Raw genomic sequence first — 17314 nt, forward strand, 5'->3', positions numbered from 1 at the left:
TGGGAAAATTGGACTGACACATGCAAAAAAATGAAACTGGACCACCTTCTTATGCCACTTACAAGAACAAATTCAAAATGGATTAAAGACTTAGATATAAGACCTGAGACCATAAAACTCATAGAAGAAAGTATAGGGTCTAAATTTGCAGACATCACCCTGAGCAATATTTTTACTGATACAGCCCCGCGGGCTACGGAAGTAAAAGAAAAAATGAACATATGAGCTCATTTCTGATCATCGACTAATGGTGATGTGGTTTATGAAAGCACTCAGAATGGAGTCCAGGGAAACCCACTAGTGTTCCGTCAGTGGGTTTAAAGGCTTAAGAATGATCATTTGTTTTTTGGCATTTGCTATACTAATGTACGAAAAAGATTTCTGGCTGGTAGATCTCCTGGCCAGTTGGTGGTTTGGGGGCATCCCTGGCACAGGCTGTCTCTCAGCCCCTTCCTTTTCTATCATGAGGAAGCTACTTCTTGAATTAACATCCACATTTGAGAAAGTCGTCCTTGTTGGTTGATTATACTACCTTAACAAGTTGAACTAAAACAAACACAGAACAAATAAGTGATCATGGCTTTTCCAGGAGACCTTGGGGTTGATAGTCTTGTCCCTGTTCCTGGCCACACAGTTAAACTTTTGAAAGCAGATCTTATAAGTGCATGGAGGGTTTCTCGTCGTTTTGTTTTTTCGGGGTTGGGGGTTTTTTTTTTCTTCCTCTCGCATCTGGGTGGATTTTTGGTTGGATTTGGAATTTTATATCTAAATATTTCTGAAAAATCCTTGGGCTTCTTACATTTATTTTAGGTTTTGCACCAGTTTTGCATTATCTCAGTTGGGTATTAGACAGAGTTTCAGAATTGGCAGTATAAAGAGGAAAACCAGATGTGTGTGCTCCAAAACACAGCACTCTTAAGTCCGAGATCCCCTTAGTAGTAGGCTGCTTTAAATTCGTACCCTAGGCCATTTTTGTCTTTTGTCTGAAAATAAGTGGCGATGCTTCAGAAATGTACAGAGGAACCCTCTGAATGAAGTTGGGAACATAGCCTGTGCCTGCACTCCGTCTGTGAGTGTCTCAACATAGGATGACCTGGTGCCCGTCGGGGAGCCCCACTGTAAGTGCAGCCGCACTGGCAGCCGGGAGGTGCTGCCACTGGCTAATGGCCTGGGAGCTCACTGCATTCCAGTTAGATCCTTCTACATCCCAGAGCCTGTTTGGAAAGGCACCAAACATAAAGTGAGCAGGCAGAATGAAGAAGGAACTGAAAGCTCCTTTTCGGGAGATCAGTGGGAGTTCGTCCAGGCGAGCTTTGCCCCACGCACAAGACCGGGGCTGCGAACAGATGAACAGGAGGCAGGATTAGGCGCTAGAGGACCAGCCATCCTCCTGCCAGCGCAAAGATCAACTGGACAGGCTGTCAGTGGATTCCCCTTCTTGGGGTACTACAGTGATCCATGTGACAACAGCATGTGACCTCATTTTTGCTGCTCTGCATTTAAGGTTTGATGTGATGGGTTTTCCTTGTCACCAGTTTAAAATCAGGTTCATACCAACACATCTGCCTCAGGCTTCTGTGTATTTCAAGAGGCACAGAGAGCTTTGAGCAGAACAGCTGAGAAGGGACAAATCAGATTGTTTGTGTCATTGTTTTGTAGCCCTTTGTATTTATTTTAGTCATTTCACTTGTATTACCCTCACACAGACACCCTGCCTTCAGGGTAATGCGATTATTAGAGGGAGAGAGGAGGTGCATTTATTGATGCCCACATGTCCCTCCCTGCCTCAGCTCCCTGGTGAGCGGCCCCTGGCTGCACAGCCTTCCCTGAGTCCCCGTGGGGGTGTCTGCTGCATCCTCAGCCCATCCGCACCTTGCTTGCCGGTCACTGACCCTTCTCCCCACCCCAGACTGTGCGTTGGTCTGGAAGGAGAGCCCCACTGGGTCTTCCTCCATGTCGTCTGCATGATGGCCTTGCTCCCTTAACAGGATTCATTCTCTTATTATGAAAACAGCACGAGGTGAAAACGTGAACTACTACATGAGGTCCATGGTGGGTTGCCCTCTCAGCCTGGACCTTCAGCCCACTCCACAGGGTGCCCACCAGCCTGTTCTGATACGCCCTCTGCACACAAGTGCACGCAGGTCCCTTGAAACAAATCGGGCCATGTCCAGCCACATATTTGCCACATATTTACCACCTTCTCTTAATAAATACGTATCGATTGCTGAGAAACCAGGGATTTATAACTTGGCCATCTCCCTGCCCATCATTTTAGAACTTATTGATAAACTCCTTCATTTCTCAATTTCAGATGGGCTAGACCCAGTTCTGTCATGCGCAGAAGAAACGGGGCCGCACATGTCCCCGGACTCCTCAGTCATGTGGTTATTCTGTGGAAAATGTGTGAGACTAACTGTCCTCTTCCGTGTTTGCTTCTATGGGCTGCATGTGATAAGTCCTGCTCCTGGGTAAGGTTCCTGCTAAGAGTGCTTTTGGTGAAGTTAACCATTTGGAGAGCGGGCCTTTTGTACCCTTCCTTAACTGTGTTTTCTTTTTCATCAGAATCGGAATCCAGCTTTGAGAAGATTTCATTCATTCTTTAACAAAATGTTAGTCTCACCTTAGAAGAGTCATTTCCAGATTTTGAGGACTCCCTAAAATGCGTCTTGAATTGTTTTGCCTGAATAGCCATGTCTTGCCCAGCTCTGGAGTTCAGGCGTCGGAGCTGGGGCAGCCCGGCTGCATAGGGCTTCTGCTGAGGCCTGGTAGCGGGCGAGGTCCCTGTGGGCAGGTTTTCTCTGCAGGGTCCAGAGTATGAGGAAGGGGAAGAAGGATGCCTGAATGTCTGGAAGGTCCTGTCCTCCAGTTCTGTGTGCATTAAGTGTTTAACTCATTTCTGAATCACTTAACAAAACTACACTGATGTGGAAATGTTTAAAAGGCGTAGCGTTTCGAATAAACCCCCAGCGGAGAACTTCATCCTATTTTTATTTTCATTTACCAGCGAGACTGGTAATGTGCATACCTTTGCTATTATAATTCTGCACATTTAGATTCTGAGGTTTCTGACATTACAATCCTTATGATTTAATCAACTGTGTAAATCATATGAAAAGTCATTTTATTGGCAATGCTGACAGGGAAAAAAAATCCCTTAGGATACTATAAAATGCCTTCCATTTGTAGGGGGTAATGGCTCATCGCCAAAACCAGAGTACAGGCAGAACTTTCTCGGAAATAAGTTCCATGATTTCATAAGTTGCCTTAAAAATTAGTTACATGATTTGACCTTAAATTCACTTAAGGGATCTCGTAAAATGTATATCAATTACAAAACTGTGAATACATTATCATACCTAACATTTTAGTTTAAGTATTTCAAAACGTTGCCTAGATTTTTTTGGTTAAGTTCAGGATCTGGCAAACCAGTGCTAAGTCAGGGCAGCCATAGAGCATCGCTGCCTGTATCCCTCTTTCTCCTTCTCCACCCACCCAGAAGGCAGCTGTCTGTGTGGTTTGGGGAATTTCCTACAACGTCTGTCACATGTCGTCTTCTCGTCATTCTGATCTTTTTCTAACTGTCGTGTGGCGGCGTTGTTGCCCTGCTTGACCTCTCACCTGAACCACAGACCTCCCCTGAATGGGACTCGGTGGCCCAGCTTTGCCGTGGTAATAAACCACCCTCGATTGTGCCAGGTAGACATGAGGTTACCACTTGGAGGAATGTGGGGGCCAACAGCAGGAACGTCACACGGGCGTTCCTACATGGGACTAGTTCATAAAAAGTTCCCAGCTGCATGAAAGTCAGGAATAAGTCTGCTGACTGAGAGATGCAGGTGCAAGTGCCGTGAGCACTGTGCCAGGTTCCCGGACCAGCTGTCACCCATGCACAGCTGGGTTGGTCTCAGTCTTGGTAGACTTGACATAGGATGTTGTGGGACATGGGGCCAGCTAATGACACATTGTCTGGTCAATGTTTCTGCAATGGCGCCGCTGTGCTAGGGGTTTTAAGTCTCCAGATTCCCAAGAACGTAGCTACACATGCAATAATAGCACAAAGAATTGACAATTTGCAGAAATGTTGGAAAGGTGGGGCATGAGGACAAATAGTGTAGAATCCTCGGACTAAAGTGGTTGCCATTAACTTGAGACTTACAGACCTGGGTGAAGCAACCGTCTGTAAGGAACCGGCAGCCCCACCTGTGTCGTGGAGATATTGCACAATCCTGCAGACTTGCCAGGCCAAAGCACCATGTTTCCATCCAGTGTTGAGAGTTGACAGTAGAGCAATGGAGTCCTTGTGTCCACTCCCCGGCCGGCACGGTGAAGCCACATATTGGATTTTATTTGCTGGATCAGGGTCCCGGGCCTACAGCCACTCCAAAAAGAGGCAAAGGGGTGAAGGATGAGCGGGCCACGGCAGGACAGCAGTGGGGTCCCGTGATGGGCTCACAAGTGGCAAGTGTCTCCTCCATCCTGCCTGGAGAGAATCCAGGCCTCCTGGTCAGTCTGGATGAACGGTGTTCTTTCTAACCAGTTAAATATCCTGGTCATGGAATGCCAGACAAAATTCACTGGAGCCTTCAGCCCTCTCGCTGTCCTCACGGAGCCTTGGAAGCCCCGCCCGGCACTGAGCCCGTCTCTCCTCTCTGTGACACGCCCCCCACCCCCCAGCCGCGTGGTCTCTTCCTTTGCTGTCTCTGGGCCTTCTCCTCCCCTCTGCCTAAGACACTGTTCTTTCCCATCCCTCTGCTTCCGAGTCAGGCCGTCCCCCCCTCCCCCGCCTTCCCACAGCACTTGCCTGAGTCTCTGCAGGTGAGAGACTGGATATTTTCTCGTTCTGAGAATGCAGTCCACTTCACTTGATAGTCTGTGTTTGTTCTAGAATGTATGTTCTTGGGGTCCTATACCTACCCCTGCATTGTCTTGCACACAGGAGGTCCTCAATACATAGCTGAGTTTGTTTTTCTGGAGGAGTTCACGTGGAGGTCTGCCCTTGGGAGGGAGTTGGGGAGGACAGTACAGGGAGCAGCGGGCCCTGGGCAGAGCAGGCCCAGCGGGGGCCTGAGGGTGTCTAGCTGGAGCAGCCTAGTGGCCTCCGGTGCAGGCTCTTCAGTAGATACTAGAGAGCATGCAGTGCAGGCCACGCACTTGCTGACATTTGATCTTAAGTGACAGTTTAGCTCATTTAAGATGATTTAGATGCTAAACTAAAATTCAGAGAAAAAGCAAATGTCCTTTCCTTTAGTTCAGACTTTACAGTAAGTTCCATTCACTTCTCTCAGACACTCACTGTAATCTTGCAATGGCTCATCATAACCAAATTGCTGTACCTGTAACACTACTTGTAATCTATTTGTGCATGACCTTTCAGTGGTGCTTTAGAGTGTGCAAAGCGCATGAGTAAACATTCTCATCCGGTCATTGGAGGCTGGCTTTGATGCAGTGGTGTTTGGATTCAGAGACCTTTCGACTGACTTTGCCTTTTCATGGCCCCTTTTGGGAAACTGAATTTGTCTTGTCACAGAGAATCCACGAGTGCAAAGGTTCTTTTACACGGGTCAGCTGGCTCAGCCTTGTGAAGAGGGCCAGGGAAGGAGTGCTTCGTATCAGGGCCATGGAGAGGCCCGCAGCCAGGCGGGAGTGAGGCGAGCTGGCGTCTGGTCTGGAGGACTGGCAGTGGGGCGGAGCAGGCGGTCAGCACAGCCTGGCTTGTGTGGCCTTCCCCCTTCCCCCCTGGCCTGTGTCCTCTGCGCTTTCCTCCACTCACACCCCAGGTGATGTTGTGTTTACAGGAAAGTCATCCCTCACATGCCCTTTTCTCTTCTAGTTTACCAAGGTGTCTTCATAACACTTAAGTGCTCTTACCCCCTTCACATTTTCTTCTGAAAACTTTTCATTTGTGTCTTCTAAGCTTTCCTCTAGAATTGCCTGGCTCAGGAACAACTGCATCAACTTCTACTAGATAGACACCAGGAGAACCTGTGAAAAACACGCGGACGCGTGTCCATGTTCCTTTGTCCTTCACCACCAGTTAACTCCCTATCTGACGGACCCATCGAGGCGCTAGCCTGTTTTGTCACCTGTTTTTCATTCTTAGTCTTTCCTCATCAATATCAGCTTCATTTTCATTTACTTAACAAATATTTATCGAATGTCAGGTACAGTGCTAGATGCTGGGGATTTGGCATTGAACAAAACAGACCCCTCTGCCCCTGTGCCCTTCCTGAGCTCCTATTCCACTGGTGGAGGTCCGGGGAACTTGGAGCAAATGCCTGAGCAGGATGCACTGTGTGCCTGGAGGTGGCCAGGGCTCCAGAGCGGGCCGTGGTGGGCCGGGTGGGACTCACCGGGTCCTCTGATGGCGTCTGTTCTCCGGGGAAGGGAAGACCGTCAGCAGCAAAATCAGAGGCAGGGGGAGAAGAGGCAGAGGAGAGGGAGGCAGGAGTCAACCAGCTGGACACAAGGGCAGGCTGCCAGGCACAGGGCAGCGGAGAGGCATGCATGCAGTGGAGCCTGCTGGCTTGGGGTGTGTGCAGGCATGTCCCCCACTCCAGCCTACCCTGTGGGTCACCCCACCTTCAGTTACCCCACATGACTGATCCCGGGGTATCCTCTTCATGATACGTGGCAAAACCCTGAGGCATTGTGTGGATTGTGGCAGTTGGAGCAGACACATCAGGTTCAGTTTGCTCAAGCTAAGGAAACGTGACATTTGACGTGTGATTTTTGAAGGGGCTTTGACAGTTTTACTCTTCATGCCAAAAAAGTAAAACCACCGCCCCTCCGCTCTGATGCACAGAGGCTCCTGAAATACATTTATGACTAAACATAGCTTCGTGTCTCCTTTCTTCAGGTCCCAGCTGATTTTTCTGGATTAGACTTCTTTGACTTTCTGTCGGTGCCGGGAGTTTGTGGAGTGGAGGGCATGTCGGGACATTTGCTGGAGGGGCCTAGGGAGCCCTGAATCTTGCTGCCCTTTCTTAAAAAATTGACAGTGCTTTCCCAAGCCACAAGGAGACTGATGCCCAGCAGAGGCCCTCCTGGCCACGCGGAGGAGACTCGGGGACCCTTGGCGTTGAGCACTGAGGGCCATGGGTGCTGCAGGGATGCCCCTAGACTGAGCCGGCGCCTTAGTTCTGCTGCGGCCATGCCGGCCGCTGCCCAAAGCTGCTCGGCCCCGCTGGCCAGATAGGGGTGGCTGCCCCCCTGGTGATGGGGAAGCAAAGCAATGGACCTGGACAGCACTGTGTCTTATTGTCTGATCATGGAGAGTAAGTGCTGAGAAAAGAAAATGTGAATAATAGAGACTTCAGTTTTCTCCAATTTTTGTAAACCTTTCAAAAATTCACTAGTGCAAGTGGTTTATAATGGAAAAGAGTAGTGTTTTAATAAAGAACCATTGTTGTCAAATCAGCCCTTTGGGGACCCAGAAGCCAGTTCCTGCGCTCAAAGGAGGTAGTTGAGGAAATGGTGACCGCAATTGTATGCATGTCCTGTGGCTCCTGTGACACATGGCCACACACCTCGTGGCTTAAACAACCCACGTTTATGCTCTCAGTATGGAGGTCAGAAATCCAACACGTGTCTCCCTGGGCTAAAGTCAAGGGGTCACAGGGCTGGTTCCTTCTGGAGGCTCCAGGGGAGACCCCGTTTCCTGCCCTTTCTGGCTTCTCGAGGCACCACACTCCTTGGCTCGTGGCCCTTTCCTCCGTCTTCAAAGCCAGCAATGTCCAGTCCACTCTTTGGAGCTGGGGAAGAGTCTCTGCTTTAAAGACGCCCTTGTGACGTTGGGCCCATCTGATAACTCCAGGATACTCTCTCCGTCTTGGGATGATCAACTTAACCCCATCTGCAAAGTGCCTCTGCCCGTGTGTGTCAGGGCATACACCCATGGAGTCTGGGGATGAGGACGTGTACATCTCGGGGGCAGTGTTCTTCCCAATCCAGCCAGCTGGTATTAGAGTGTAAAGCCATTCGCAAATGGTTTCTGAAGACACGAAAAGCAAAGTAGTTAAGAACTTGCTGCCATCTTTTCTTTTAAAAATTGAGTTTACCTGTTTTTTTCCAGTGATGGGTTCTTTGTTAAAGAAATAGAACTCCTGCTTTTCAAAAACTAACACACTGTTTTTAAAACCGCAGACTATATTTTCATACAGACTCCAAGCCCGCCTTTCCTGGAGTGGGCAGTCCATCCTCTCTCCACATATCTGCACCCTCCTCCTCAGCTCTGACGCTGTTGCAGGAGGCAGTGGGCTGGCCAGGAAGTATGGTCATTGTTGCCTCACTATGGACGGCCCGAAAGCGACTCCGGAAGGTGGTGCCATGGGCATAGCGTTTGAAGGAGGGGTGGGACGCAACCCCTAAGTAAAGACCCTCACAGCTCATGGCAACTCACTCTCATGAATGCAAAGCCTCAGGGCCCCTACCCCCACCTCCCCATCCTGGCCTGCAGGGTGTCGAGGTGCCAGCCCGCCTTCCAGCTGCTGGAGCACCAGGTGGGCAAGGCGGGAAGTGGGCCTGAACATGGCGGTGCTCACGAGTGGTGGGGTCACCCAGAGCCCATCCCATGAGGGCTCATCTAGCCCCCTCCTCCAGGCACAGGCCAGGGCAGTGTCCTGGTTGTGAGGAAGGCCCATATGTTGGTGATTTGTCTCTGGAACTTGGTCTTACCCCCCGGGAGCTCTTCTCCAGCCATCCTTCACCTGTGTCTCCTCTTTTCTGACCACCGCTCCACACCAAGAGGTCTTCTCGACTCCATCTGGAGCGCTGGGTTTTGTAACTCACATGCATGTTTCTGCTATTTCTTAAACTCTGTCGTCAACTCTTGGGGGTGCTTTTTCATCTCCCGTGACTCGCAAATGATCTGGGGGCTCCCAAAATTGAGCTGGTGAATGTGTCTTGCCTGTGAGTCAAGGACGTGCCAACCATGTCCTGTCCCTCTCCTTGGCTGCCTCCAGGCCTCCCCTTCCTGTGAACCTAGAACAACAGTGATTTCCGGGGTGTCTTCAGTTACTTTACCTCCTGCTCTGTGTCCCGCTGTTTCTCTGTCCCTGTGTCCTCAGGCATGCCCTCGGCCACACTCACTCTTTGGAAACTCGAGCTGGTTGATTTTTTTCCTATAAGGCTTCAAAAGCCATTTTTGTGTCTGATAGTGGAAGTTTGAGGGAGGTCACTTGCAGGAGTAGTGGAAACCTGGTCACACACATAGACATTCACACGCGCTCACACCACACATGGACGCTCGCCAATCAGACGTCCCTCCTGAGTGATTCACGAGCCAAACCCACAGTAGGGATTGTGGTCCTGGGCCATCCTCCTTGGTTCGTACGGTCATGGCGGAGTCTGCGTGTGTGGTACTCACCTCTGCCCTCACACCTGGGCCAGTGCTGACGGTGGTCTGCTTTGTCCCTCCAGGTGCTGCAAGGAGCCCAGCTGATAGCTGTGGCCTCTTCGGACCCTGCTGCTGCAGGGGTGGACGGGTCGCCTCTCCAGGGCAGTGACATCCAGGTCCAGTACGTCCAGCTGGCGCCAGTGACAGACCACACTACTGCAGCTCAGGTGGGTCCTGTCCCTTCTAGAAGTGGATGCCCTTTCTGTGGATAGGGCCTGGGGCTTCTGCAGGTATGAACACAGGCCCCAGTTTGGGTCTTACTACTTCTGAAGTTCTCCTGCAAGGTAATTACCATTGAGTGAACAAGTCATCATTTGTACAGACAGAGGCACTCATTTGGAATTCCATTTTTTTAAGTGCCTGAAAACGTACAGGTGAGAGAAGTTAGATCCTGGCCAATGTCGGTAGCCTTACACTGATTCTTGAGACACTCGGTCTTGTGCAAGTGTTTGTCTATAAATTCAGAGGCAAAAATGACGTTCTGCTCAATCCTCCTCTGCAAGCAAGGGATCCCTGCTGACCTGAAACCTCGCCGCTTCTCTGTGGGGGGGCAGCAGGGGGCAGCGCTCCTGCAGGCCCAGCCCTCGGCCTTGACGCTTTGCCCAGCGGGCAGTCTTGTGGGGCACCTGCTTCTGCACAGCCCGCTGCTCTGTGGTGGAGATGCAGGCTAGCCGCGGTAGCCGTGGGGCCTGCACTGGGTCCTACGAGCACTGTTCGGCCAGGTCTCCGGCTTCCTACACCACACTTGTCGCGTGGCATCCTGACAACCTTGTTGGGAACGCCACATTCGTAAGGCCCAGTCTTCCCTTTGTGTGCTACGTACTCATTCAGCATGTCTGACGGACTGTGCGCACTGGCGAGCTTGCCACGGAAGCTTCTCGTTGTCTGCTTTGCTGGATCTCTGCCTGCGCTGCCCTTTATCCGTTCATTCCCGGGAGCACTGGAAACTCCAGCATTCAGACTCCGTGTGAACACTTTCTGAAGCGTCAGATGAGAGGGCTGCTTCTTTAGAAGCATTCATGGAGCTGCCCCACGATGAGTGTACTTGGTGGAATGAGCATCATGGCCTCTCTCTTCAAGAGAGTCCCCGTGGGTCTGGGGGAACCAGGCCTGGCCCCCGGTGCTGGCAGGGAGAGCTGGCAGAAGCCTGATGGCCTGAGCCCCTTCAGAGGACAGTATGAGTGGCTTCTGTCTGATTTGTTGGCTGTGTTGAAACAACCAGTTCTAAAATTAGGGTGGATTCCTGTTTGTATGAGAGGAACCATAGGATTGCTCCTGCGAAGGCAGGCAGTCCCTCGGAACAAAGCACAAGGCTGCCGGTGCTGCAGATGACATGTGCTCGTTGCCTCGTAGGCTGCAAGTTGAAGTCACTAACTTTATTGCTGAGATCAAGACGAGTGCCATTGTGGTGCTGGGGCTTTTATATGCTCTGACCAGGGGACAGCAGGGGAAGGCTGCATGTCTGGGGCAGCCCTGGCCTGGGGACGGCCTCAGAGCCCCCTGCCACAGGACCCTGTTTGGTGTTCTGTTCCAGCCTGCTGGGTGTTGACTCCTGCTCCGCCTTCTTGCATGTTTTGCCGTCCTCTTTGGGTCTGCTCCTCTCCTTTCTGTGGCCAGGCACTGAAAGCCTGTGTATCTTGCTGCTTCAGCCTTTGACGCTTAGATTTAAAGCCCCAGATTTTCAGGCTGTCCTCCCTCTCCCCTCAGCCTCTGCTCTGCACTGCGCTAGGGATCATGTGCGCTCCGTAGCCATTGGAGGAAAGGCTATTTTCGTTTGGTTCATTTGCAGCCTCGTGAGGTGGTTGCTGAGGAATGGTGCTCAGCACAGCCAAGAAGGCTGCCCACGTGACCCTAGGGCCAAGTGGCTGGCTGGGTGAACTCAGCAGTCCTGTGAGGACTTAAATTCTTACTCCCCTGAATCACAACGAGGCCCCAGTTGATCCAGAGTTTGGGAAGGTGTGTCCTGGAGGAGACGGCCCCTCCAGCCGCTTCCATGGCCTGGGCACCTCAAGGCACTTCTGACTCTGAGCGGTGTTGGGCTTTCACACAGCAGTGACCAGAGAGGCTCCTACTCTGGAGACTAAGGATGAGCATGTAGCCTAGAGCATGTGCGCGCGCGTGTGCATTGTGTGTGTGTGTGCGTGTGCGTGTGTGTGCGCGTGCGCGTGTGTGTGTGTGTGTGTGTGTGTGTGTGTGTGTGTTCTTCCCGACCAGCTTATTTGGTGTGGTGTGAGAGTGAACTTGTCCTGGGAGAAAGCTCCCGTGCAAGCCCCACCTCGTCCCACACTGGGTGATGTGTGTGACACCCACGTTGTCATGAATGGGGTCATTCTGTAAAGGCAGCCCACTCTGTGCCGCTGGGCAGGCACAGCAGGATCACATGGTGCGTGGCCGTCAGGTTTTCGGGGCTGGGTTCTGGGTCATTTTACTGGATTCTAAGTTTGTGGTTATTCTGCAGGTTTCAGAATTGAAGAAGGCTGTGTCCCTTTTAGCCCTTTGCCCCTTTGGCTTCCTGTCAGCGTCCTTTGTCTCTGTTCACAGCTGACAGGTCTTGAGCGTTATCGATTAGGACAGATAGCAATGGAATAGAGAATGCAATGTGTGCTCACTGCCCCAGCCTGGCCTCCCTCCTGCCTCCCTCCCGCTGCCTGCAGCTGCCAACATGCTTAGTCCACTTTCTGTTGTCCAGAAACTCGTGGGGAACCCCCCACCCGCGCCTGTGTCACAGGCTTATCCCTTGGTCACTGCACCTCCCGTGGGCTCTGTAGACAGTGCGGAGGGCGCCTGCGCCGAGTCCTGCACCTGGAACCTGAAGGCCTCTGCTTTAAGGAGACACTAGGCTGAACGTCGTTGGATGTTTGTGTACTATTTCAGAAGTGCACCCTGGGCCTGTGGTCGGCGTTGTAACTCCAGCCCCCACACCCGGGGACTTCTGCCTACTGTCTCTGTGGCTTTCTTTGTCTCTCCTTTGTGGTCACCATGCCGGGCCCCTCCAGCTAAATTTCCTGCTGGGAAGCTGGGAAACCCATCTCTGAGGGCCTAGTCTTCGTGGCATCGCCTTTGGCAGGTTGCATGGGGGATTCTAAAAACACCCAGCTCTCCCTTTGGGGGCCAGTTCTGGATGATTGCTGACTTATTCCATGGTTGCGTTTTTCCCTTTAACTTATCTTAAAGCTGTGAATATGCATTTAAAATCCTTAATATCTGTAACTCATTAATTTGAACTTAGGTCTTTAAGGGAAGAAAGGTAGCTGCCCCTAAAATGCTTTTTTTGGACTATTGGAACAGGTTTTATAAGAAAAGGCGAAAGGGTAACAGAAATTCTAGACAAATATATTGGGTTAAGGGCGTGTTAACCACTGCGAGAGTCTTCCCCAGCAATAAGCAGCGGGTAGGAATGGGGAATCAGCACGACAGGCTTCAGGGAGCCCTGGAGCGTGTGTGGGAGGGTTGGCGGGTTCTGGGCAAGCGGAAGGCCCCATGAGGAGGGAGGCGGCCTGGACTTGTCAGAGCTGCTGCGTGGCTGCGTGAGTGGATCAGGTTCTGGGAGAGTCGTCGCTCAAGGCGGGGATGGAGCTAGGACCCCTCCCCTCCCCCGCCAGCTCTGCTGTGTGTTTGCTCTGTGCGTGGAAACCATTGGTGTTCTGTGACTGGTGAGTGGCGGGTCCTTTTATAGAAAAGCCCTCCTGTCTCCCCTCTTGCAGACGGCTGAGACCCTGCAGCCCACCCTGCAGTCGGAAATGCAGCTTGAGCACGGAGCCATTCAGATCCAGTGATGCAGGACAGGCCACCTGACTGCGACAGGACCTGAGATGGAGCCGTCACCGCGCTCAGCGCGGGCTCCAGCCAACCACCCAGTTCTCCACGTGTCCTGGCCCCACGGCTTTGCACGGAGGTGACTGCGCACATTCTGTTAAAGTGCATCCGAAAGCCTTGTCCACAGGAGAAAGTGTCCCAATAAATACACAGATGACAACAACAGCCGCCGCCCCTGCCAGAAGACCCCTTTCGTTTGAGTCACACTGTTGGTGTCCAGAGATAGAGTGGGGAAGCACAGTGTGGATTGCGTTAAGTACACGCAGAAAATCAAGAACTACAATATTTTTCTCTGTTTAAACAGCTTTTTTTAATTTGCTATGGTGTTTATAACAAAAAAGAAAATTGAAAAAAATGGAGTAGCAGAAGCCCTTTGCTGTGTGCTCTGTTCAGTGTAATGAAAATAGGTATTTGCAAAGACAACTAATGATTTTGATGGAAATATTGCTTACCTACTTTTCTAGGGGGAAATGCTCTCAACACTGTAATTAAGCATTTCTAATGAAATAAAATGTATTTATGACCACAGCAGTTTTAATGCTATTTCTTCTTCAGAGATGGTTTACTGAGGCCAGCCTCACTCCTGGTGAATGCTCAGAGGTCACCCAATGGGCCCTTTCAGTCATGCTGACAGTCCTTGTGGGGTCCCTGCGAAGGAACGGGCCTGGCTGTTTCTGTCAGTCCCACGCAGCGGGCCTGGAGTGTCAGCTCCCCCAAAGGTAGAGCACTGCCCGCTGGAGTGGCCTCTCTTGGGCACAGGCACCCCGAAACAGTGCGAGCCCGTTTCAGTATTGTAGGAACTCCCACCAGTAACCCGTGCTATCGAACGGCACAGGCCTTGTTCACCTCCAGAAAGTTACAGCTCCAGGGCTCCTTAGAGAAAGTCGTGTCCAAAGGAGCCTGCCTCATCATCTAATGTTAAAAAAAAGAAAGAAAGGCAAAGAAAACAGTTCCAAACACAAGTACAGAGGTGGTTTGCATTACACGTGACCAGCGTGTGGGGCCTGCTTCTGTCACACCGTTTTGGCAATTGCACAAGTGGGCTTTGTGACATTCCCACAACAAAACTGTATTCACTGGCTTAGACTATGGCTGCTCAACGCTTTTTGTGGGAAGCATTCAAAGTTGCCATTCCAAATAGTCCTGCCTCTTCCCTTTCACCCTCTGGGGGTTCCTAGGTTGGGTAGTTTACGCCGGGGCCTGTTGAGGGGTGAGGGTTGGGTGGCAGGGAGCAGCTCCTTATAGTGAGATAGCATGTGTACATTCCATGCCTCTCCATCCTCCCAGGATGGGCGCTGTGAGTTGAGGACTCAAGGCCTCCCTGACAGTCCCCTGAGAGAGGCTGTTCTCCAGGAGATGGAAATGGGGAAGAAAAAACCAGTCATAAGGCTGGAAGGAGAAGGCTTAATTAACATGTGTCTGGAATCCCAGAAGGAGAGAGTGGAGAGAACAGAAGAAAGATGACATTTAAAGGATTCCGGAGGCAGAACAGATCCCAAGTAAATAAAAATAAATCCATGCCTGGACACACACAGACCCTTAAAGGCAAAGATAGTTCTGAAAGCAGCCAGAGAGAAAGGACAGACCACCTACCAAGGGATGTAGGACTCGTAGCAGACTTCTCAACAACCGCAGGATGTGAGAAGCAGAGGGTATAGTATCAATGAGGCATTGATAGGACAAAATTCTCTTTGCGGCATTGGATCTTCAGTAAAACTTGTTCAAGAATGCTGGTGACAATCACCATTTGACCCTCAGTTCCACTCCTAGGTGTACAAGTACACCCAAGAGAATCAAAGCCATATGTTCACATACAAACTTGTACATGAATGTTCATAGCTGCACTATTCACAATGGCCAAAAATTGGAAAGAACCAAGTGTCCCTCAGCAGATGAATGGATAAACAAAATGTAGTACCTCCACACAATGAGGTGTTATTCAGCCATAAAAAGAAGCGAAGCCCTGACACACGCTGCAATATGGATGAATCTTAAAAACATCCTAACTGAAAGAAGCCGGATACAATAGGCCCCATATTACACGATTCTATGTATATGAAATGTCCAGAATAGGTAAGTCCATAGAAACAGAAAGCAGATTAGTGGTTGCCAGGGTTTGGGGGAGGGAGAATTGGGAGCATGGGACTTTTTTGAGGTAACGCAAATGTTTTGGAATTAATGGTGATGTTGACACAACTCTAAATTTAGTCAAACTTATTGAATTGCACACTTAAAAGGGTGAATATTTGATACATAAATTATATCTCAAAGTTATTAAAAGTAAAAAATAGGGTGGCATTTAAAAAACCATTTATAAACAAAAATGAGGGTGTTACCTACAGATAATTCTTCAACGAAAGGAAATTTTAAGAAATTTTCTTGAAGAGGAGCAATATGGATTCCAGGAGAAGAGCAAGAAGGAGTGGTGAGCAAATAGAACAGTAATCACACAGATATGTCTAAGTGCTCTGGATAAAACCATCCCACACTGCAATTGTCAAAAACAAGAAAATATTGGAAAATATTACTCTGTTAGTTGGGATGGGTAGGAAAAAAGCTAAGTTGTTTTAAAGGCCCCTTATTGCCCTGTAAAAAAAGGATCAAGACACTGTGCAATTTTAAGACATGAAATTCAATATCTATGACAAACGTTTAAGAAACAGTACATAAAAAAATCAGTAAGGTGTGGATTATTTCCACTGTGATTCAGGAACCTGACCCAATCAACATGTAGAACACTGCATCCAGCAGTCATGGAGCACACATTCTACCCATGTGCTCTTTGGAACTTTATCAAAGTTGACCACAGGCTAGACCATAAAGAAGGTCAAATAAAGAATCAAAATAGGAAACTATTTTTAATTCACAATTAAATATGACAAATTGACATCAAAACTTCTGGAATACATCAAAAGTTGTTCTTAGGGAAAAATTTATATTTCCTTTGGATATATTCCTAGCGTGGGGCTATTGGATCATGTGGTAGTTCAATTTTTAACTTTTTGCGGACCATCCAGACTGTTTTCCATTGTGGCTGCACCAATTTATAGTCCCACCAACTGTACAAGGGTTTTCTTTTACGCCACATGCCCACCAGCACTTACTGTCTTTTGTCTTTTTGATAATAGCCATTCTAACAGGTTTAAGGTGGTATCTCATTGTGGTTTTGATTTGCATTTTCATGAATAGTGATGCTGAGCATCTTTTCATGTGCCTGTTGGCCATATGTTTGTTAAAATGTCTGTTCAGTTCCTCTGCTCGCTTTTTAATTGGGTTGTTTGTGTTGCTGTAGAGTTATATGAGTTCCTTTTTTATTTAGGATATTAACCCTTTACAGATGGATAGCTTGCAGATATTTTCTCCCATTCCGTAGGTTACATTTTCACTTTGTTGATTGTTTCTTTTGCTTTGCACAACCTTTTTATTTCAATGTAGTCTCATTTGATTATTTTTGCGTTTGTTGCTTGTGCATTGGGTGTGATATCCAAAAAAAACAATCGTTACCAAGACCAATATCAAACAGCTTTTTCTCTATGTTTTCCTCTAGGAGTTTTATGGTTTCAGGTCTCACATCTATGTCTTTAATCCATTTCAAGGTAATTTTTGTGAGTGGTATAAGATAGGAGTTCAATTTTATTCTTTTGCATGTGAATATCCAATTTTTCCAGTACTCATATATTGAAGAGACTGTCCTTTCCCCATTGAATATTCTTTGTTAAATATTAGTTTGTATGTATGGGTTTATTTCTGGGCTCTTGGTTTTGTTTCATTGTTTTGTGTGTCTGTTTTTATGCCAGCACCATACTGTTTTGATTATTATAGCTGTATAATATAGTTTGAAATCAGGATTGTAATACCTCCAGCGTTGTTTTTTATCAAGATTACTTTGGCGATTTGGGGTCTTTTGTGGTTCCATCCAAATTTAGGATTGTTTTTTTCTATTTCTATGAATAATACCATTAGAATTTTGATAGGGGTTGTGTTGAATACAGATGGCTTTGGTAGTATGGACATTTTAACAACATTGTTTCAATCTATGAACATGGGATATCTTTTCATTTATTATGTCTTTAATTTCTTTCTTCAGCAGCTTACAGTTTT

At 48.9% G+C, this 17314-nt stretch overlaps 1 protein-coding gene across 10 annotated transcripts in view; it reads left to right on the forward strand.

The window, feature by feature from the left end:
- The window catches only part of BANP (BTG3 associated nuclear protein), a 121820-nt gene extending 108064 nt beyond the window's left edge, over nucleotides 1-13756 (forward strand). For 9 of the 10 annotated variants that reach the window (XM_019635109.1, XM_019635125.1, XM_019635115.1 and 6 more), the window contains 2 exons: nucleotides 9421-9564; nucleotides 13102-13756. In XM_019635109.1, the coding sequence (XP_019490654.1) occupies nucleotides 9421-9564; nucleotides 13102-13173 (216 nt within the window). In that variant the 3' untranslated portion in view covers nucleotides 13174-13756. The other variant, XM_019635140.1, reaches the window with a different exon arrangement.
- The last annotated feature ends 3558 nt before the right edge of the window (nucleotides 13757-17314 follow it).

Source organism: Hipposideros armiger, unplaced genomic scaffold, assembly GCF_001890085.2.
Source record: "Hipposideros armiger isolate ML-2016 unplaced genomic scaffold, ASM189008v1 scaffold_19, whole genome shotgun sequence".
NCBI lineage: Eukaryota > Metazoa > Chordata > Mammalia > Chiroptera > Hipposideridae > Hipposideros > Hipposideros armiger.